The following is a 23292-nucleotide window of genomic DNA, read 5'->3' as shown; positions in this document are numbered from 1 at the left end:
CCAGGAGTGTTGTGATCTTCCTGCACACAGTGCCCTAACCCTGATACCAGTCTGAGACAGCTCCCTCCCTGCATTACTAGTGAGAGGCTGGCTTCACAGACAGGGGGGAGCTGCCTGACCCTCACTCCTGACTTCCCCCATGTCCCAGCTAGTGAATGGTGTGTGGGTGAGGGGGGGGGGGGAGGATGGTGAAGTCTGAGACAGCTCCCTCCCTGCATTACTAGTGAGAGGCTGGCTTCACAGACAGGGGGGAGCTGCCTGACCCTCACTCCTGACTTCCCCCATGTCCCAGCTAGTGAATGGTGTGTGGGTGAGGGGGGGGGGGGAGGATGGAGAAGTCTGAGACAGCTCCCTCCCTGCATTACTAGTGAGAGGCTGGCTTCACAGACAGGGGGGAGCTGCCTGACCCTCACTCCTGACTTCCCCCATGTCCCAGCTAGTGAATGGTGTGTGGGTGAGGGGGGGGGGGGGAGGATGGTGAAGTCTGAGACAGCTCCCTCCCTGCATTACTAGTGAGAGGCTGGCTTCACAGACAGGGGGGAGCTGCCTGACCCTCACTCCTGACTTCCCCCATGTCCCAGCTAGTGAATGGTGTGTGGGTGAGGGGGGGGGGGAAGGATGGTGAAGTCTGAGACAGCTCCCTCCCTGCATTACTAGTGAGAGGCTGGCTTCACAGACAGGGGGGAGCTGCCTGACCCTCACTCCTCCGGGGTATTGTGATCTTCCTGCACACAGTGCCCTATCCCTGATACCAGGGGTGTTGTGATCTTCCTGCATGCAGTGCCCTATCCCTATTAATACCAGGAGTGTTGTGATCTTCCTGCATGCAGTGCCCTATCCCTATTAATACCAGGAGTGTTGTGATCTTCCTGCATGCAGTGCCCTATCCCTGATACCGGGATGTGTGCAAGAAGATCACAACACCCCCGGTATCAGGAATAGGGCACTGTGTGCAGGAAGATCACAACACCCCTGGTATTAGGGATAGGGCACTGTGTGCAGGAAGATCACAACACTCCTGGTATTAATAGGGATAGGGCACTGTGTGCAGGAAGATCACAATACCCCTGGTATCAGGGTTAGGGCACAAGTTCTAGTCACATTGACTGATCACATTACTTGTTTTGTCAAGCTACCAACTGTTTCCATTTCCCATCCCCCATATACTGTCAGTAGGAAACTTGGTAACATGAATAAATAAGAGGGCAGCCAATAGGAATACATATTCATTCCTAAACTGACCTTAACTGACCTGAAAAGTGTCAAATTTTATCATTTTCAGTTAGTGCGCACTAACTCCCAGTTAGTGCGCACTAACTCCCGTTAGTGCGCACTAACTCGAGTTAGTGCGCACTAATCGGAAAAAACGATTTTTAACGATTTTTTAACTAAAAAATCGTGCCTAAGACGATTTTCTTGCCCTGCCACACGATTTCTATCGTTAAGACGATATGGAAAACGATTCACATCCCTAAGCCTATCAAATGCCAATCCTGTTGCTTCAGATGGAAATTCAAGAGCCTCCAGCCCGGGGTTAAGCTCGAATTGGTTTCCAGTACCTAGTCCACAGTCTTTTGCGACGGATGAAGAATTGGATCCAATGCACCTTGCTCCGGCTAATTCTCTAACAGATGAAGGACAAGACTTTGTGCTTTGGCTGAATGCAGCTCTCTCCTCTGAGGATGATCAATCAGTCATTCTCCAACATCAGCAACCAAATCCTACTCAAGATTCTGCTCCGACTAGACCAGCAGTGGAAGGCGAGCAAACAGATTCCAATATCTATAATTAGTCAGACTGACTTCACAGATATCTGAAACGTCTGATCCGGCTGGATCTACTGAGAACTGTGAATAACTGTCTATTATTGACTGGACTGGTATGTGTCTTATTCAAAATGCACCTTGCCATTTCAGGATCGTTGCTCGTCAATTGGTAAGTATAATAGGCATTTAATGCCCACAGATCCCTACACATGATGGAATCAGTGATGTCACATCACAGATTTCTGACCCATAGAGATTATTTTAATTATGAACCCTCATCTTACTTGACTGGATGAGCAGCTTCAAATTTGAAATTTACATTCCCTGGGTATGAATGTTCTCTATTTCCCATAAGGAAATATTGTGAAATTCTTTATATCTGGTTATTATTAGAAACTAACTCAGATTTGTCAACTCATATCTCTTTATAATCAATTTGGTAATGTAACCAATTTTTATTACACTTGTATTATTACATTTGATTTTCACTTGTATCTATGCAATGTTGAGCACTGACACAACTTATTATATGTAGTTTATTGTGTGATTATTTCCCCCCAGGCTTATTAGTGCCTTACTGATTTATATGTATCTAGCTATGTCTACTATTTGTTTTACTGACTCCATGGGGGGGTGTCATAAAATATCTTAATATTTTGTGCTTTATTGATAATTACTTATATTTAGTGAAGTCAGTAATCAATTAGCCATAAAGAAACATGTTAGCATTTAATACCCATAAGCCTTTACTTTTAAAAGCCATGACATCAGTCATGGCTGTGCTGAAAAAGCTCCAGCACATAGCTTTCACCTTTACCCTACTTAAGACCTCAAGATTTCACCTTTGTCCCACTTTCAGACTTTGAGAGTACAGTTGTTTACCACTTTCTCTTATCTCAAGTAAGAAAGCACCTGCATTTTATGACATTGAGCATCCTAACGCAGGTGTCATGATTGACCACCCTAAAAACAGATGGCCAGCCAATTAAGCGTGAATCTTGTGACAGAAGGGAGTGAAAAAGATTTTCTCTTAGAACTACAAAAGAAATCCAATTAAAAATCAAAAATGGGCGAAGCTATAAACAGAATAAGAATAAATCCTATATTTTACTGTTCTGATATGAAAAATTGATTGAACCATAGTCAAGGTCTTCTTCAAAGGCTAAAATATAGATGTGTTGATGGAAGTGTAACAGCGACCCTGGATCAAAGGGTCTTAAGTGTATAAAACTGAGAGCAGTTAGAAGGGAAGGAGAGGTGCTACTTAGACTTTCTTCGCATGTGATTGAGAGAGACACAAGCGGGGTGCTTCAGATAATTGGTAAATATAATTTTTTATTCAAGTATATGAGAACCTTTAAATTGCTATTGTTTCTACATTGGCAGATGTATTAGAAATGTATTAATTTCTAAAAAGATGACATTAATAGACATTTATCTGATATTAATAATTTCAATTTCCTTATTAATGGCTCTTGCATTGATTGTAGGATATACTCTGGTAAAGTTAAGATTTGAACATAAAAGTGTTTCTTAGTCATTTAGAGATATTTATTCATGCCTTTCTTTATCTGTGAAATAAAGAAAATATTTTTACAATAAACTGACTGGTTTATTTATGCATGATGTGATGCATGAATTAATGGTTAATAAAAAATTTCTGTGGTAGATTTGAACACACCTCTGAAAGTAAACTTTTTGTCTCAAGGCAGAAAGGGTAGGGAAATAGAAGTGGAAGTGGGATATTTTATCAAGGCAGGATTCCCTGGTTTTAAATTCTGCTAAGGGTAGAAGCCTCAATACTTCCATTCAAAATTTACCACAAGGGGGGATATGATAGAGGTGTTTAAAATCATGAGAGGTCTAGAACGGGTAGATGTGAATCGGTTATTTACTCTTTCGGATAGTAGAAAGACTAGGGGGCACTCCATGAAGTTAGCATGGGGCACATTTAAAACTAATCGGAGAAAGTTCTTTTTTACTCAACGCACAATTAAACTCTGGAATTTGTTGCCAGAGGATGTGGTTAGTGCAGTTAGTATAGCTGTGTTTAAAAAAGGATTGGATAAGTTCTTGGAGGAGAAGTCCATTACCTGCTATTAAGTTCACTTAGAGAATAGCCACTGCCATTAGCAATGGTTACATGGAATAGACTTAATTTTTGGGTACTTGCCAGGTTCTTATGGCCTGGATTGGCCACTGTTGGAAACAGGATGCTGGGCTTGACGGACTCTTGGTCTGACCCAGTATGGCATTTTCTTATGTTCTTATGTTCTCTTGCGAGTGTTGTTTGAGTCTGCTTGCCTCGGTGAGTTCCTGCTTCTTGCTCCTGTTACGTCTTGGTGTTCCTGGTTCCTGACTTCGGATTGGCTTACGGTGATTCTCTGGTTCTTGACTTCGGATTGGCTTAGGGTGATTCTCTGGTTCCTGACTTCGGATTGGCAAGCGGCGATTCTCTGGTGCATGACGACCCCCTGGCACTCGACCTAGGACTCCTCCAGGACTCCGTCTCCAAGGGCCCACCTAAGTCCCAGCAGCCCGGTTCCCTACGGGCTCCTCCTGGGGGGACCGCGGGCTTCCAGGGCCAAGCTCCAGTTGGCCTTTGCACCGTTGCTCTGACCTCCCTAGCATGGATTATTTTTCCCTATATGCATCACCTCCAACTATATGCATCACCTCCCTATATGCAAAAACTCCGAGGCCAATCTGGGTGTGCAGAACGCCCCAGATATCCCCCTATACTCATTTTGTTATAATTTTGGCTATTTTGGAATATTTAAAGACATTAATTGCCATGGCTGCCATTTTAAATTACAACTCTGAACTTTTCATGGGACCCTCCTCAACCTCAGTTCTTTGGATATATTTGTTTTTTTATTTAATCTATTTTTAAACATTGATTTTTGATTGCAGCAGACAGATGAAACAGGAAGTGATGTCATCATTTCCTCCAACCATGCAGTCCACACTTCCTTGTTCATTTGGAGGTTGTCAAGGACCGTCAGACACCAAAATAAGGCATCCCAAAGTAGTGGCAGTGTCCCCATGGCTTTCACACCAAAAATAAACAAGACCCATGGCACTCTTTGATTCTTCTGCAACCCACCTCCTGCAGCACAATGGGATACAGCTATTCTTTAGCCTCATCAGGATTGGCACACAACACAGGGGAGAGGGAAAAATATGCTTCAGCCTCCCTGCTGCAATTCCCACCTCTAGAACCCAACACAGGGTTGAGCCCATCAAAGACAGACCCATATCACCATCCAAACACTGCGTTCTTTGCCATGGACTATGAAAGCACTGCCAGCCTCCAAGCTAGAACCACTTCAGTCCTTATTAGCAGGTAATTGTTTATTTTTATTATTATATTTTTCTTTTTCACCCTGCTATTTTATTTTGAATTTGCCAGAGAAGGGCAACCAAAATGATAAAGGGGATGGAACAGCTCCCCCATGAGGAAAGGCTGAAGAGGTTAGGGCTGTTCAGCTTGGAGAAGAGACGGCTGAGGGGGGATATAATAGAGGTCTTTAAGATCATGAAAGATCTTGAACGAGTAGATGTGAATCTGTTATTTACACTTTCCAATAATAGAAGGACTAGGGGGCATTCCATGAAGTTAGCAAGTAGCACATTTAAGACTAATCGGAGAAAATTCTTTTTCACGCAATGCACAATTAAGCTCTGGAATTTGTTGCCAAAGGATGTGGTTAGTGCAATTAGTATAGCTGGGATCAAAAAAGGTTTGGATAAGTTCTTGGAGGAGAAGTCCATTAACGGCTATTAATCAAGTTTACTTAGGGAATAGCCACTGCTATTAATTGCATCAGTAGCATGGGATCTTCTTAGTGTTTGAGTAATTGCCAGGTTCTTGTGGGCTGGTTTGGCCTCTGTTGGAAACAGGATGCTGGGCTTGATGGACCCTTGGTCTGAACCAGCATGGCAATTTCTTATGTTCTTAAACATTATCGGACACAACATTAGCCTAATTATGCAGAGTATTCAGTAGTAAGGTGCACACTCCTTTTGCTATGTATACAGCATTTCAACAGGACACATCCCATGTCATGTGGTGTCAATCAATTGTAGCCCTTTTTTCTAGGTTTTTTAATGCAACTCTGCTACATTCTTGTGAGCAGCCATATTTAAAAATGAGTCACTGACATCATACATACACATTGGTACCTGGGAGATGTCAGGAGATAACAACCTTTTAGGCGTCCAGGCTGTCCTGTTGCTTCTGTCAATGCTACTTTTGTTATGGGTATCATTCTTGCTCCTATCACTGCCCTGCAAGATAAGGAAGTCTCCCAGTTTCCAGCTCTAGCAGCTTGACTGCCTGCAGGAAGTCACTTCTCCTTGAGTTTTGCCATTAACTGGGAAGTAAATCCATGTCGTCCCTTTGCCTATTCTAGGCTGTAGTGCCATTCTTGCTGTCTGATTTCCCCTTCTATGTTTTGTGTCCCTCTACCATTCCAGGTATTGGTCATATGCATTCCCATAGTTATACTGAACTCAGATGCCTCCATTTCTTTATTTGCCCCTGCCCCTCAACCATTTGCTGAATCTGTCTTAAGCTTCTGCCTGGTTGAGGGATGCAATCTGTTTGTGTGCAGGAATGAGTGGTGTGTGTATTAGGGATTTTTATGTTTATTATTTGGTGCTACCTAAACTTCTTCATTTTATCTACCAGGGACAGACAAGGGTTGGAAGAAAAGATTAGTCTTGCCTTGGTGACCCTACAGCCAATCATGTACTGTATATTTAGTTTGGAATATTAAATAATTAACAAAATCAATGCCGTTTACAATAAAATACACACATAAGACTTCTATCACATTCAACACTCAAATACAAAAACTATGAAAGTTAAAAACTTAAAAGGTGAATTTTAAAAGTCCAGCACGCACATCAGTTGGGGGATGGGCTTATTATTCGAGCTGGTGTGTGCCAACCAAATTTTAAAAGCCGCATCAGATACGCGTGTATCTCCCACGCTGCAGACATATCAAATGTTTTCCAAAAAGAGTGGGGTATGGGCATAGATTGGGTGGCGTGTAGGAGTTTTGGAGCATGGCCAAGAGTTGTGCACATAAATACTTACGCATATGTGTGCATGCCCAGGTCCAGTTGTGTGTAAGTTTACTTCAACTAGGGATGAGGTGTAAGCTAAAATTTAAACAGGAAGAGTCATTTGTCAGGTGTTTAAAGTGTCTGGGATAAGTGGAGGGAGTGCAGTCTATCAAACCATGGGGGTTAGAGGTCCTAGCTGTTAATTGGGTGAACTGTTGGATGAAATGGTGAAACTGGCAATGACATGGAAGCATGCCTCTTTTAAAATTCCCCAATTTATATGGTAGAAGAGGGATTTATGCATGGAGGCTTCTGCCCACAGAATTGGGTGCAATTATGCACGCAGTAAGGGGCAGATTTTAAAAGCCCTCTGCGCGTAAATCCAGCTGGATTTACGCGCGTAGGGGGGTTACACGCGCCGAGCCTATTTTGCCTAGGCCTGGCGACGTGCGCAAGCCCCGAGACACGCGTATGTCCCGGGGCTTTGTGAAAGGGGTGTAGTGGGGGCGGGACCTAGGCCTCTGGCACAGCGGCCATGCTGGGGGATTGTGTGCCGGCACTTGGCCAGCGTGCAACCTTCGCCTGCCCGGAGGCAGGCGCAACTTAGAAAATAAAGGTAGGGGAGGATTTAGGTAGGGCTGGGGGGCGGGTTAGATATGGGAAGGGAGGGGAAGGTGGGGGGGGCCGAAGAAAAGTTCCCTCCGAGGCTGCTACGATTTCGGAACTGCCTCGGAGGGAATGGGGAAAGCCATTGGGGCTCCCCTATGGCTCGGCATGCGCAAGGTGCACTAGTGTGCACCCCCTTGCGAGCGCCGTGGCATGCACGTGGCTGCGCACGCATGTTATAAAATCAGGCGTAGATTTGTGCGCGCCTGTTTGCGTGCACAAATCTACGCCTGCGCGTAGATATTAAAATCTGCCCCTAAGGCTATTTTGTAACATGCGTGCATATATGCATAAAAGTTATAAAAAGGCTGCGTATCTGGGTGCGCATGGAAGCCCATGTACCAAAGAGCACTCGTGCACCAGTTTGAAAGTTATCATTTTATTATTGAGAAATACAGGCCCAAACTAATGTATGATTTAAACAATGAGAGAAAAAAAACAATCTCCATCATTCTACCTAAGTTTTAAATAATCTAACTCAAGCTTAATCTCAAGTGATGCCTCATAATTAAAAGCGGTTTGTCGAGTGGTCTCTAAACACATCTCAGTAGGTGAAAATAGTCTTAATGAACCCTGTTTGGAAGAACTCAATAATTATAAAGTAGAATAATGCATTAGAAGATAAGAAAAATATGTTGGTTGACCTGTGTGCAATACTTACAATGACTATAAATGATATAAATTTACATACTTTGCATATACAAATCTATTTCATGCATATTCATTGTGGAAATTCTGAAAACCCAATGGGCTGTAAGGTCACCATGACTGGTTTACAGGATGAGAAAGAGAACTGGCTGTGAAGATGGTTGAAGTGAATATCAGGATGTAATCCGTCTCAAACAGACTTTTGATTATGATTGATCTTTCTTTTTAAAGATGCCATCATGCTTCATAAATTTTAAGTGATGTGTTTGCAATCTCTGGTAGCGCCAGATTGGCTGAGGTGGTCATGTGATGACTCAGCCATATTACTTCTAAGTTTTACTGTTCAATTTCATAGGGGGAGATTTTTTTTTAGATCAGCTGTCAACCAAGTCCTTTTCTTATTTTCTAGGGCTGCTGCTTCCTGAAAAAGTATTTTCAGAAAACAAGATTATATCACACATACTCACATATTTAATAATCAATACTTTACAATGCAATTACTTTGTTTTCTTGAGGCTCCCTGTGGTTTTCCCCATTAGGAATTCCTTGGTGTTCATGTCTGGTCTGATTAGGATGATATAACATTTGGGGAAGAATATACAACCCAGCAACCCAGCACTGGAGGACAAAATTGCAAATATTTCCACAGCCACTGTGTATTTCCCTGTTGTGCTTAGATAAGCAGGAATGAAAGAAAGCCAGACAGCAATGAATATAAGCATGCTGAAGGTGATGAACTTAGCCTCATTAAAGCTGTCAGGCAACTTTCTAGCTAAAAACGCTACAATGAAGCTGATAGTAGACAACAAGCCCATGTATCCCAGCATGAGGCAGAATGCAACAAATGACCCTTCATTGCATTCAAGGATTATCTTTCCCATCTGGGATTTCATGTTCATTTGGTAAAATGGGGGAGCTATGACCTGCCAAGAAACACAGATGAGGACCTGGACCAGACTGCAGGCTAATACTAGGACATTGGGCAGTCGTGGCCCCACCAGTAACTTTAGGTTGCTGGTTGGCTTGGTAGCCTTGAAAGCTATGACCACCATGATGGTCTTGGCCAGCAGGCAAGAGATGCAGATGGCAAATACAATGCCAAATACCATCTGACGCAACATACATGTCAGTGTCATGGGGTGGCCTATGAATACTAATGAGCACCAGAAGGAGAGGATGAGGGATAATAATAGGAGGTAGCTGAGTTCACGGTTGTTTGCTTTCACAACTGGGGTCTGGCGGTTCTGGATGAAGACAACAAGTATAGTAGTTGGCATCAAGGAACAAAGTACAGAGATAATAGCCAGAACCATACCCATGGGTTCTTGATAGGACAGAAATTCAATGGTTTTCTTCCGGCATACATCTTGTCTCTTGGTGGGCCATTGGTCATCAGGGCACTTAATGCACTCTGTGGCATCTGTAGAAAGAAACAATTCCATATGCGGCCTTGATGAGGAAAACCAGAATGTGAGTATCACTTACCTTTAGATATTATTTATCTTTTCCCATCTTCTTTGTATCTATCATCTTGTTGAATTAAAAGATATATGTATGTAGCCTGTTTTTGGAAGCATTATTATTTTGTGCATAATTTGTTATGATTGCATTAATGTTGTACTTATTTTTTAATGTAACTTGCTTGTGGAAGCTTTGCAGTTTTGAATCCTGCCTTTAGTAGTCATTTATGAATGGAATTGCAGTTTGTAAATCAATAAACTAAATTAAATTATGGTAAATGAAAAAAAGGCTTATTGTCCAGCCTGGTGAAAGCTATACAATAAACTCTAAATTGACACATTATCTCTTGAATATGATACTTTTTACCATAGGACTTCAAATAAATATGGCTTGCAAAATGTGTTCCCTCACCAGTCCCATGAAAGGCAGAAAACTTTCAAAGTTGTGTTATCTTCTATTCAGCCATCCAAAAGAGTTGAAATAATTAATGTTACCTTCTGACACCCATTGAAACTTCAAAAGAAAATAACTATGATTGAACCCATTGTAATGTCTCAGGTTATGGCTGGATGTAGGGAACACCACCCTCAGAGTGGTGCAGAATTGCAGGGCAAGGGTAGGGAAGATCTTCTACCTTACCAGGCCCCTCCCCTGCAAGTTGAGTCCTTGGGTTCTGGTGGCCGGCAGATCTCTGCAATAGCAGTACATCATGGTAGTCTGGAGCAAGGCTTGGACAGGCTAGTACGGCTGGACCAAGGCTTGGACAGGAACAGAGTACAGATAATGGCTGGAACTGAGGCTTGAGTGTAGACAAGGATTGGAATTGGATCTTGAATGCAAGAAAGAACTGGAACTGAGGCTTGAGAGCAGGCAAGGACTGGAACAGGAACTAGACTAACACAGGACAGGATAAGGCAAGCCAAGGACAACACGGAACATGGAACTTAAGGGCCCAAAGTCAGCATTAGGCAGAGAAGGCCCTGAGGGTCATGACAATGGAAAGGTGTAGACCATAGAGAGCAAGACAAGGCATAGATATAGGCCAGATATGAAGGCCCATAGGCCGCAAGGCAAGGCAAGAAGCAAGAAAGCCCTTAGGCTACAAGGTAAGGCAAGGAGCAGAAAGGCCCCAAGGCCACAAGGCAAGGTAAGGAGCAAAAGGCCTTAGACCACAAGGCAAGGCAAGGAACAGGAAGGCCCTTAAGCCACAAGGCAAGGCATGGAGGAAGAAGGCCACAAGTCAAGACAAGGATAGACCTACATAGGCCGAAATGCAACAGTGGATAGGGCAAGGAGACAAGAGCGACTGGATGTGAAAATGAGGAGGGTTTGCCAAGGCTGGATTATGTAGGGCTAATGCCTGCGTGTGATACAGGTATGGAGGAGAAGTTTAGCAAAGCTGGAGAAATGTTTTGTTGTGGACTTCTGGTGGCAAGGAAGCTGCACCACAGGCTGAGTTTGATGATTTATGAGGAGCTGATGGGGATAGCACAGAATGGAGCTCTGAGGAGACCTCTTCTGGCATGGAGGTGTCTTAGTCAGGGTACAACGTGGCTGCATAGCAGGTGAAATCCCAACATCCAGCACTCTTTGTCCATCCTCCCTGTCTGACCATGAGTAGTCTCTGAACCTCAGACTCATTCCCTGTCTCCCCACATATTTGCAAGTCTTCTGACGTCCCCTCACATGTAGTCTTCCAGGCCTCTTTAATCTATCAGTCATTGCCACTGTGTTTTCCAGGTTTGTGCAGCTTTGCTTCACATGTGCATCAGGTAATGGACAGCACTCCCTGGTGGCTACTTGTGGATCAGGACACACCAGTCAGCTCCCTTCAAACAGACAGACATCATCATGCAGATGAAAGACATACCTTGTTAGCTTCCAGGTCTGTATAGGTCTCTTCTTAAAGATGTCACACCATAAATTATTTAAGATCTACAAACTACTGAGGGACTTTGACTCAGGAAAACATCACAGGAGCTGTAAGCATTCAAACCTTCAGACGGTTTAAGCCTTATTTTTCAGGCAAGCTTTTGGCAATGAAGAGGGATTAATTTCCGGTTAGTAACTAAGGAATAGCACCTTCCTGCAGTCTTCTTTTAACCATCTGGATTTATAGACATGGTTTCATTTGATAATGTCTGTGCTTCTACTAAGATCAATTAAGGCTGATGTTTAGTATGAGATGCAATCTGTTCATTTATTGATATCAACTTACTAATTTTATTTATTTATTTAACAATTTTAATATACCGACATTCGTAGAGCACATCACGCCGGTTTACAATTAACTAAAAAAGAGGAAAAATTACATTCAACGAGGAGGGGGGAGAGGGGAGCAGGTAAGAAAAGGGAGAGAAGAGCAGGCAGGGGGCGAGTAAAGACTAAGAAGAGATATAGGAAAGAAGGTAAGAAAACAGAGAGTGGAGAGTAACCATAAAAACCATAATAACTTAATGCAATATCACATTGTGGGGAAGGAATACATACTGAGTCTGGGTTAGCCGTGCACAAATATACTGGGTTCTGGGGGGCTGGGGGAGACACTGTCTAGGTTTGATTAGCATCCGGGTAGGCTTGCTTGAAAAGCCATGTCTTGATACCTTTTTTGAATTTGTGTAAGGAAGGTTCAAGATGGAGATCAGTGGTAGGGAGTTCCAGAGGGTAGGGCTGGCAATGGAGAAGGCTCTTTCTCGAGTGAGGGAAAGGTGTGCAGTTTTAAGGGATGGGATATGAAGGGTACCTGCTAGGGAAGTTCTGGTTGGACGGTTAGAGGAACGGAAACGAGGCATTTCCTCGAGCCAGGCGGGACTATTATTGTAAAGCATGTTGTGTAGGATGGTAAGTATTTTGTATTGAATACGGAAGGGGATGATTAGCCAGTGTAGATCCTTTAGTACGGGGGTGATATGGTCCCTTTTACGGGTGCTGGATATGATTCTCGCCGTGGCGTTCTGCAGGATTTGAAGGGGTTTAATGGTGGAAGACGGGAGGCCTAGGAGGAGGGAGTTGCAGTAGTCCAGTTCGATAAAATGGTCATCTGCAGAACTAAGCGGAAGTCCTGGGCGTGGAGGAGTGGCATAAGTTTTTTAAGGATGTGGAGTTTGTAGAAGCCTCCTTTTAGCAGGGACTTAATGTGGGGTTTGACGTTTAGGAGTTGATCTAGTAAGACGCCTAGGTCTCTTACAGAATGCAGGGGAATATGGGCTAAGGTAGAGTTGTGAGAGGTGGACTGAGATGTATGTGCTTGTTGATTAGAGATGATGAGGATTTCAGTTTTTGATGCATTTAGTGCTAGGTGGAGGTTGGATAGCAGGGAATTGATAGATACAAGACAAGATTCCCAAAATTGCAGGGATTCTTGGAGGGTTTTTTGAATGGGGATAAGGATCTGTACATCAGATATCTTTTTCCTTTTGTTATGTATGGTAATGCCCCCTTGACTGCTTACCTCACGGGGCATTCCTGAGTCCAGGACTGACCTGGCGGGACCCCACCAGACACTATCGGTCCTCACGTTTTTAGCACCTGGTACCTCAACCTGGGGAAGAAGGTATTAGTGGATGGGATTTCCCTCCCTTCATACCAGGAAACAAATGGGACTGTGAACAAGACTGGAAGTTTGTACAAATATATACAGGCTTATTAGACAATATAAGAATATACATAGAATGTTAAACAGCACACTTATCTACTTGTGGTTAATAGTATCAGACCACACAACTATATACATTTTTACAAGGTAGCAAGAACATTTAATATTTGCAATATTGGCCCCCACAGTATACCACCATATAGAAGGGACCTCTTATATTCCAGCTTAATCAAGTATTATTATTATCCTCCCTCTTTATGCCAAGTCTCACACATGTGTAAAGATGCAACTGGTGTTGCAGTCCCGGTCGCTAGGCTAGCGACCGGGTCCTTACCTTTCTCCTGCCTCCCCCGGTCTCGGTGCAATCCGTTGCTCCTGGGGCCTGCAGGGCCGCATGGCAGAGTCTCTCTCCACGTGGAGACGCTGCCGAAGGACGATTCTGACTCCTCCCACTGCCAGGCAACGCGCGTGCGTGAGCAGGGGGCTCTTAAAGGTCCAGCACCCGGAAGTGCTGAACTGCCCTGTTCCTGACGTCAGACGCTGGCTGGCTATTTAAACCATCGTCTGACTTCCTTGCTTTGCCTTTGCAACGAGGTCGCTCTCCTGAGTGCTTAGTTGCTTCCCAGCGTTGCTTTCAGCCTTGGTTCCTGCTTGTTCCAGCCGTGCCTTGCTTCCAGCTCTGGTTCCTGCTTGTTCCAGCCGTGCCTTGCTTCCAGCTCTGGTTCCTGCTTGTTCCAGCCGTGCCTTGCTTCCAGCTCTGGTTCCTGCTTGTTCCAGCCGTGCCTTGCTTCCAGGTCAGGTTCGGTTTGGTCCTGCTGTGCCTTGGCTCCAGCTCTGGGCTCCACTTGCTGTCTACATATCCTGACTCCAGCTCCGGTTCCTGATTCTCCTTTGTCTTCAGCCAGCCACGAACCTTGGTCTTCTTCACGATTCTCCTTTGTCTTCAGCCAGCCACGAACCTTGGTCTTCTTCACGATTCTCCTTGTCTTCAGCCAGCCACGAACCTTGGTCTTCTTCACGATTCTCCTTTGTCTTCAGCCAGCCACGAACCTTGGTCTTCTTCACGATTCTCCTAAGTCCCAGCGACTCGGACCCCTACGGGCTCCTCCTGGGGGGGTCTCGGGTTTCCAGGGTGAAGACGCCACCAGTCCGCTCCAGCTGAGTGCCGCCTCCCGGCTTATTAACTCCTGTGGACGCTGTCCACCTCAGCCGGCCCAAGGGTCCACTATTGACTTTACTCATAACATAACAGTTTGCAAAGGCCATGGACTCGGCGGACTCCGCTCCTATGCAGGCCATCCCTGGCATGGCCCAAAGAATCCAGCAGCAACAGCAATGTCTGGAAGTCTTGGCTGCTACGGTGGATCGCCTAGCCAGTCGCTTGGACGCCAATCCTCCACCGCTGGCACCACCCCCGCCTCCACTGGCGGTTCAAGCTCCCGCACAGACTCAGCTTCCAGCGCCTACTCGATACTCCGGGGATGCCAGATCGTGCAGGGCGTTTTTGAATCAGTGCTTCATCCGCTTCACGTTGCTACCAGGGCAGTTCCCGTCTGATGCCGTCAAGGTAGCATATATTTTGTCTCTGCTCGATGGGAGGGCTATGCTATGGTCCTCTCCCATGTGGGAGAAACAGGACGCCATGCTGCACAACTTGCAGGATTTCGTGACTCACTTCAAACAGACTTTTGATGAGCCAGCTCGTGCTACCACTGCTACCACTGAAATTCTACAGCTACGACAAGGATCCCGCTCTCTGGCGGAGTACGCTATTGAATTTCGTACTCTGGCGATGGAACTCGGCTGGCAGGATGACTGTTTGCGGGGTATTTTCCTGGAAGGTCTTGCAGGTCGTATCAAAGACGAGCTGATGGCTCGCGACCTGCCCCTCACTCTGAACGGGGTGATAGACTTGGCCGGGAGGATTGACCGGCGATTGCAGCAACGAGCTAAGGAGGGTCGAGTTCCTCGTCGGCCTGTCTCATTGGCACCCTCCTTCTCCAGGTCTCTGACTGTACCTCACAAGACACCATCAGCCTCCCACAGCTCCTCAGAGGAACTTATGCAGCTTGGACGGGCACCGCTAACCGAGGAGGAGAAGACACGACGCCGCACTCTGGGCCTGTGCTTATACTGCGGCACTAAGGGTCATTTCCTGGGTCAATGTCCTGCGAGACCGGGAAATGCTCGAGTCTAGGGAGAGATGAGGAGGTTCCCCTAGGCTATGTTCATGCTACTCCTCAATGTACAGTTCCTATAACGCTGGAATATCCAGGTGGCTCCTTGCAGACTCTAGCTTTCATTGATTCCGGAGCCGGAGGGAACTTTATCTGGAGAGAACTGGTACACCAATTAGGTCTACCTACTAAGCGCCGGATACCTCCGTTACGGGTTACCTCTATCCGGGGAACCCCTCTACCTGGATCCATTTCTGAAACCACGATGCCTCTCACTTTACGGACGGGAGTGCTTCACACTGAGACAATCTCCTTTTTGCTACTGGATAAATCGGTGCACCCTGTGGTCCTGGGACTCCCTTGGTTGCAACAACATGCTCCGGTGATCCATTGGGACTCTCTCCAAATTGCGCAATGGAGTCCTTCCTGTTTCCAGAATTGCCTGGATCTCGTTCCTAGACCGGAGATATTACTCTCTCACTCTGCCCTGGACCTTCCTTTGCCGTACCAGGATTACGCAGACGTGTTCTCCAAACAAAAAGCTGAACTGCTTCCATGCCATCGGCCCTTCGACTGTGCCATTGATTTACTACCTGGTTCCACTCCCCCGCGGGGTAGGGTATACCCTCTTTCTCTGCCAGAAACCCATGCAATGTCAGACTACATTACGGAGAATCTTGCCAAAGGGTTCATTCGCCCTTCGCACTCTCCTGCAGGAGCAGGATTCTTTTTTGTGTCCAAAAAAGATGGCTCCCTCCGGCCGTGCATAGACTATCGAGGTCTGAACTCCATCACTAAGAAAGATCGCTATCCCTTGCCTCTGATCCCAGAACTGCTCGATAGACTTCAGGGGGCCAAGATCTTTACAAAATTGGATTTACGTGGAGCATACAATTTGGTTCGTATTCGTCCCGGTGACGAGTGGAAGACAGCGTTCAACACGCGAGATGGACATTACGAATACTTAGTAATGCCTTTCGGCTTATGTAATGCCCCTGCTGTCTTCCAGAATCTGATGAATGAGGTACTCCGAGAGATGCTTCATTCTTTCGTCATAGTGTACCTTGATGACGTTCTGATCTATTCCCAAGATCTCTCCTCCCATCGCCAACACGTCAAACAGGTCTTACAGGCTCTAAGAGACAATCATCTATACGCTAAATTTGAAAAATGTCAGTTTGAGCGCGAGTCGCTTCCGTTCTTGGGATATATTGTTTCCTCGTCCGGTTTCCAGATGGACCCAGAGAAGGTGGCGGCCATTGTCAAATGGCCTCGCCCGTCTGGCCTGAAGGCGCTACAGCGATTCCTTGGATTCGCCAATTTTTACAGGCATTTTATACCACATTACTCCCAGAAGGTAGCTCCTCTCACGGCGCTTACTCGCAAAGGGGTTAACGCTCACGATTGGTCCACCACCGCCTCGGCTGCCTTTGAAGACTTAAAACAAGCATTCCTAGACGCTTCCTGCCTACGACACCCAGATCCACAACGACCCTTCATCCTGGAGGTCGATGCCTCGAATCTGGCTGTTGGAGCGGTGCTCAGTCAACACGATACTTCGGGCAAATTGATGCCATGTTCTTACTTCTCTAAAAAGTTTTCGCCTGCTGAATGTAACTATGGCATCGGAGACAAAGAACTCTTAGCCATCAAGTTGGCCTTCGAGGAGTGGAGGCAATGGCTGGAGGGGGCTAATCATCCGGTGACAGTGTACACTGATCACAAAAATTTATTGTACTTGGCCCAAGCTCAACGACTAAACTCGCGGCAAGCAAGATGGTCACTCTTCTTCAGTCGTTTCAATTTCATCCTCAAGTTTCGACCAGCTGAGAAGAACGTTCGAGCCGATGCTCTATCTCGTACCTATCAGCCGGAAGAAGAGGACGACTCTCCACGAACCATCCTGGATCCTGCCTGTGTTCAAATAGCTACCACTTCCATTGCTTCCTCAAATAAGACTACCGTTCCTAAGAGGCTTCGGAGGAAAGTCTTGTCTTGGGGCCATGACTCCTTGACCGGGGGACATGCTGGTAGACTAAGAACATTGGATCTTATAAATCGTTTCTATTGGTGGCCTGGTCTTCGACGTGATGTTTCCCTTTACGTGAATTCTTGCCCCACTTGCGCCCTGCAGAAACCGCTTAATGGCCCTCCGAGAGGGTTTCTACAACCGTTACCTATACCCACGGAACCCTGGACACATATTGCTACTGATTTTATGGTGGAACTCCCGCCTTCGCAAGGCAAGACTGTGGTATGGGTCACGGTGGACCGCTTCTCTAAAATGGCTCACTTTGTGCCTTTGCCCAAATTACCTTCCGCCACTGAACTGGCTTCTCTGTTCACACACCATGTATTCCGTATTCATGGTCTGCCTCAGGACATTGTATCTGACAGAGGCCCTCAATTCACAGCCAGGTATTGGAAAGCCTTATGCAAAAAATTTAAGATCCAGCTGAGTTTCTCCTCCGCTTTCCACCCGCAAAGTAATGGGCAAACCGAACGCATGAATCGTTCATTAAAGTTGTTCCTACGAGCGTTCATTAACCACAAACAAGATAATTGGGTGGAGCTTTTGCCTTGGGCAGAATTCGCCTATAATAATCAAATACATACGGCGACGGGGAAATCCCCTTTTCAAATTGTGTACGGTAAACAGCTCAAACCACCGTTACCTCTACCAGTACCAACCTCCTCACCAGCTGCTCAATTGACCGCGGACCAATTGAGTAAACTTTGGTCCTCTACTCAACACCGACTTCAGAAAGTCGCACGCACTTCTAAACGCTACTATGATCGACACCGAAAACCGGCATTCGCTTTTTTCCCAGGCGATCGAGTGTGGCTTAGTACAAAGAACATTCATCTGAGGCAACCTTCCAAGAAGCTCTCACCCAAGTTCTGTGGCCCTTTCCGCGTTGCAGAGAGGGTAGGGCTGGTCTCTTACCGTCTACGACTCCCAACCACTTTACGCATTCATGATGTCTTTCACGTCTCCCTCTTAAAACCAGTGATTCTTTCCAGATTCCACCCCAGGCCTCTTGAAGACGCTTCCATCACTACGGATGAGGATCCTACGTTTCAGGTACGAGAGGTCCTGGATGCTCGCTTCGCCAACAGACGTTGGGAATATTTGCTAGCCTGGGAAGGTTGTGGAGACGAAGACAATACGTGGGAGCCTGCCCGCAACATCTTGGACAAGACTCTTCTGCAGCAATATCATCTGGACCATCCTGACAGGCCAAGCCCTCTGAAGAGGGGGCGTAAAGGGGGGGGTACTGTTGCAGTCCCGGTCGCTAGGCTAGCGACCGGGTCCTTACCTTTCTCCTGCCTCCCCCGGTCTCGCTGCAATCCGTTGCTCCTGGGGCCTGCAGGGCCGCATGGCAGAGTCTCTCTCCACGTGGAGACGCTGCCGAAGGACGATTCTGACTCCTCCCACTGCCAGGCAACGCGCGTGCGTGAGCAGGGGGCTCTTAAAGGTCCAGCACCCGGAAGTGCTGAACTGCCCTGTTCCTGACGTCAGACGCTGGCTGGCTATTTAAACCATCGTCTGACTTCCTTGCTTTGCCTTTGCAACGAGGTCGCTCTCCTGAGTGCTTAGTTGCTTCCCAGCGTTGCTTTCAGCCTTGGTTCCTGCTTGTTCCAGCCGTGCCTTGCTTCCAGCTCTGGTTCCTGCTTGTTCCAGCCGTGCCTTGCTTCCAGCTCTGGTTCCTGCTTGTTCCAGCCGTGCCTTGCTTCCAGCTCTGGTTCCTGCTTGTTCCAGCCGTGCCTTGCTTCCAGGTCAGGTTCGGTTTGGTCCTGCTGTGCCTTGGCTCCAGCTCTGGGCTCCACTTGCTGTCTACATATCCTGACTCCAGCTCCGGTTCCTGATTCTCCTTTGTCTTCAGCCAGCCACGAACCTTGGTCTTCTTCACGATTCTCCTTTGTCTTCAGCCAGCCACGAACCTTGGTCTTCTTCACGATTCTCCTTGTCTTCAGCCAGCCACGAACCTTGGTCTTCTTCACGATTCTCTTTTGTCTTCAGCCAGCCACGAACCTTGGTCTTCTTCACGATTCTCCTAAGTCCCAGCGACTCGGACCCCTACGGGCTCCTCCTGGGGGGGTCTCGGGTTTCCAGGGTGAAGACGCCACCAGTCCGCTCCAGCTGAGTGCCGCCTCCCGGCTTATTAACTCCTGTGGACGCTGTCCACCTCAGCCGGCCCAAGGGTCCACTATTGACTTTACTCATAACATAACAACTGGGCTGGTGGGCAGTGTTTGCCTGGGGGGGGGGGGGGGGGATCTGTTGTATCTAAACTGCTGCCATCTCCTCAGTGCTGCTTATGCTCTGCTGAAACATGCAAATGCTGGGGTCCACGCCCTCCTAGGGACCTGACTCCTCCTCCCGATCTGTCGCTGAGATCCACATTTTCTGGAGGACCTGATTCCACCTCCTGGATTGCTTCTGGGGTCCATGTCCTCCTGGGGAACCAAACTGCACCTCTGGACCTGCTATTGAGGTCCTCTTCTACCTGGGGTCCACTCAATCTTCTGCTACAGGCAATAACCTCCTGGGGGACCACTAGATCTGACATTGGATCTACACCCTCCCGCAGGACTACTTGATCTATTGCTAGATTCCTCTTGCTCAAGGGGGACCAAGAGTCACCTCCTCATCCGCCATTGGGGTCCCCTTCCTCCTGGGGCACTGCTTGATCTGCCGCTGGGGTTCTCTTGCTCAAGGGGGACCCAGGCTCACCTCCCAATCTGCTGCTGGTGACCCCTTCCTCCTGGGGAACCACTCAATCTGCTTCTGGGGTCCATACCCTCCTGGGGGACTGCTCCACCTCCAGATCTGCTCTGTACTTCAGTTGTTCTCCCTTGGTTGGATGGTTTTTCCTGGCTTAGGTTTACAGTTCCACTAGGCTCATGACTTGTTTAGTGTTCAATGATGCAGGTCTACTGAAGTCTTATCTTTAAGTGATCTTATCTCTGCTAACCTCAAGGCCAGTTATTCACTGTTAACCAGCCTGGATGAGTAACCTTGTCTCAGGCAAAAGGCTAAGACCAAGGCAGAACCATGGAAAGAGAATATGTGCACACCCTTCCATCCTGACTAGCTTTTTTACTGTTGTCTGAGAACTGGGGAACCAAGGGTCTGGCTCCCCTTGTTAGTCAGGGTGAAAATCTGTTTGCTTCTTAGAACAGTTTTTTAGTACTTGACTCCCATAAATCTCTCTCTCATTCAGAATTCTCCAATGTAGGACATTTCCAGTCATAGTTCTGTATTTATGATTTTCCTATCCTTTGATTTAAAGTGATATTTCACTGAAATTTATCAACAGTAGTCCAGGGGACTGTGACATGCCATTCCCCTACCTGAGTTTCTGACTCACCTATTCAATGGTTATTTAAATATCTTCACAGTAAAAGGTCTGGCATCCTTTTCAATGTCATTCTGTCTCTTCCCGGGTAGATCATGTTACATAGCTGCATTGTCCTTTTTTTTCTCTGCTGCAGTTCATGTAAATGTTTGCATGCTCTTTAACCATAAGAACATAAAATGCCATACTGGATCAGACCAAGGGTCCATCAAGCCCAGCATCCTGTTTCCAACAGTGGTCAATCCAGGCCATAAGAACCTGGCAAGTACCCAAAAAGTAAGTCTATTCCATGTTACCATTGCTAATGGCAGTGGCTATTCTGTAAGTGAACTTAATAGCAGGTAATGGACTTCTCCTCCAAGAACTTATCCAATCCTTTTTTAAACACAGCTATACTAACTGCACTAACCATATCCTCTGGAAACAAATTCCAGAGTTTAATTGTGCGTTGAGTAAAAAAGAACTTTCTCCGATTAGTTTTAAATGTGCCCCATGCTAACTTCATGGAGTGCCCCCTAGTCTATTATCTGAAAGAGTAAATAACCGATTCACATCTACCAGTTCTAGACCTCTCATGATTTTAAACACCTCTATCATATCCCCCCTCAGTCGTCTCTTCTCCAAGCTGAAAAGTCCTAACCTCTTTAGTCTTTCCTCATAGGGGAGTTGTTCCATTCCCCTTATCATTTTGGTAGCCCTTCTCTGTACCTTCTCCATCGCAATTATATCTTTTTTGAGATGTGGCGACCAGAATTGTACACAGTATTCAAGGTGCGATCTCACCGTGAAGCGATACAGAGGCATTATGATATTTTCCGTTTTATTCACCATTCCCTTTCTAATAATTCCCAACATTCTGTTTGCTTTTTTGACTGCCGCAACACACACTATTTCAATGTGTTATCCACTATGACGCCTAGATCACTTTCTTGGGTTGTAGCACCTAATATGGAACCCAACATTGTGTAATTATAGCATGGGTTATTTTTCCCTATATGCATCACCTTGCACTTATCCACATTCAGACCCACATCTTACTGGGGGGGGGGGGGGGTGTCAGTATGTTTCTTGTACCCTACCAATGTTGGCTTGTGCATGTAAAATGTTTTTCCAATCTATACAAATAAAATTGTTAAATAGTTTGGACAAAATCGCTATTCTCAGAAACCACTGAACCGATTGCTTTCAAATTTGGACACAACCTTCATTTCGCATACAGGAAGGTTCTTCTGTACTTACATTATAGATATGTCACACCTGTGACAGGTAAAATAGGTTTTAAAAAATTTTCGAGAAAATAGCGACATCTGCTGGACGTAAGCGCCATCTGTTACACCTTACACTAACACACGCTACACTAATCATTTCGCCAGTCCAGGTCTACGTTTCACTTCCATTTTAACACATTTGTGCTCTTTTTTCGCCGGAAGATAACTATTTCCTTTACAGATAAAATACACCCACCACCCTCCTCACACATGCCAAATTGATTTACTTCCCATAGCCTCCCAACACACACAAAACCACCCTCCTCACACCCCCCACACACATGCCAAATTTATTTACTTCCCAGGCCCTCACAACACACACAAAACCTGACAGAAATCCAGGAGGCTCCAGCGGGGGGCCAGGACCAGTCCGGGACACATCTCCTGCCCTACGGCTGTTGGCTGCCAGCAATCAACATGGCGCTGACGGCCCTTTCCCTTATTATGCCACTCAGGGACCCCAATGGCGGCAGTAGCCCATGTGACATAGTAAGGGAGAGGGCCCCTCGGCGCCATTTTCAGGACTGGCAGTCGGCGGACTTTTGCCCTTACTATGTCAGAGGACCTACCGCTGCCATTGCTCCACCCCACTGACATAGTAAGGGCAAAGGGCCGTCGGAACCCGTTTCAGTGCTCACAGCCGACGGGCCAACGCCAATACATCGCTCCCGGACCTCTCCTGAACGCCCGCTCCACCGACTGACATTTTTATCAGGGGGTCTGGAGGGTGGGGGCTGATAATGAATTTATTGCGAACATCTTGAGGAGGGGTCACGAGGGGGGGCAGGTGAGTTTGGGGTGGTTAGTTTACGAGAACTTCTCTCATAGGGTTGTTTTTTGGGGGAAGGGGGAGGTTCACACACAAATACATACACTAAACTTGCACGATCTCGGGAACGCACCAAAATAGCCCTCCCCAGACCACAAAACAAATTTGGAAGTGCAAATTTGGTTAGGCACTCCCCTATTTGGCTACATAACGTGCACAGACGCCCAGGGACAGACCACATATAGCACCAACAATTATAATTTCCCAGGTCTTGGGAGGGGGCAGGAGGGTGGGGGGGTTATTATTTGATTTAAAGGGTTGGGATTGGGGGGGGGGGGTTGGGGTGAGGGGGTTCCCACAGAAATAGAAAGACAAAGGTTTTCTGATCCGAAGGGTAGGCAGTAGGCGGGGGGAGGTAGAATGAGGGGAGAGGTGAGTGTCAGGGGAGGGAGAATGAAGGGGGAGGTGAGTGTCAGGGGAGGGAGAATGAGGGGGGAGGTGAGTGT

The 23292-nt window shown here is 46.5% G+C and overlaps 1 protein-coding gene across 1 annotated transcript in view; it reads right to left on the bottom strand.

Moving 5' to 3' along the window:
- Positions 1-8534: 8534 nt before the first annotated feature.
- Positions 8535-23292, bottom strand: part of LOC115081142 (extracellular calcium-sensing receptor-like) — a 79618-nt gene continuing 64860 nt past the window's right edge. Inside the window, exon 5 of the mRNA XM_029585649.1 lies at positions 8535-9573. Coding sequence (XP_029441509.1) covers positions 8651-9573 — 923 coding nt within the window. The 3' untranslated portion in view covers positions 8535-8650. The remainder of the gene's footprint in view (positions 9574-23292) is intronic.

The sequence above is a fragment of the Rhinatrema bivittatum genome, chromosome 19 (genome assembly GCF_901001135.1).
Source record: "Rhinatrema bivittatum chromosome 19, aRhiBiv1.1, whole genome shotgun sequence".
Taxonomy (NCBI): domain Eukaryota; kingdom Metazoa; phylum Chordata; class Amphibia; order Gymnophiona; family Rhinatrematidae; genus Rhinatrema; species Rhinatrema bivittatum.
The sequence above is the reverse complement of the archived record's forward strand: the minus strand, read 5'-3'. Positions and strand labels throughout refer to the sequence as shown.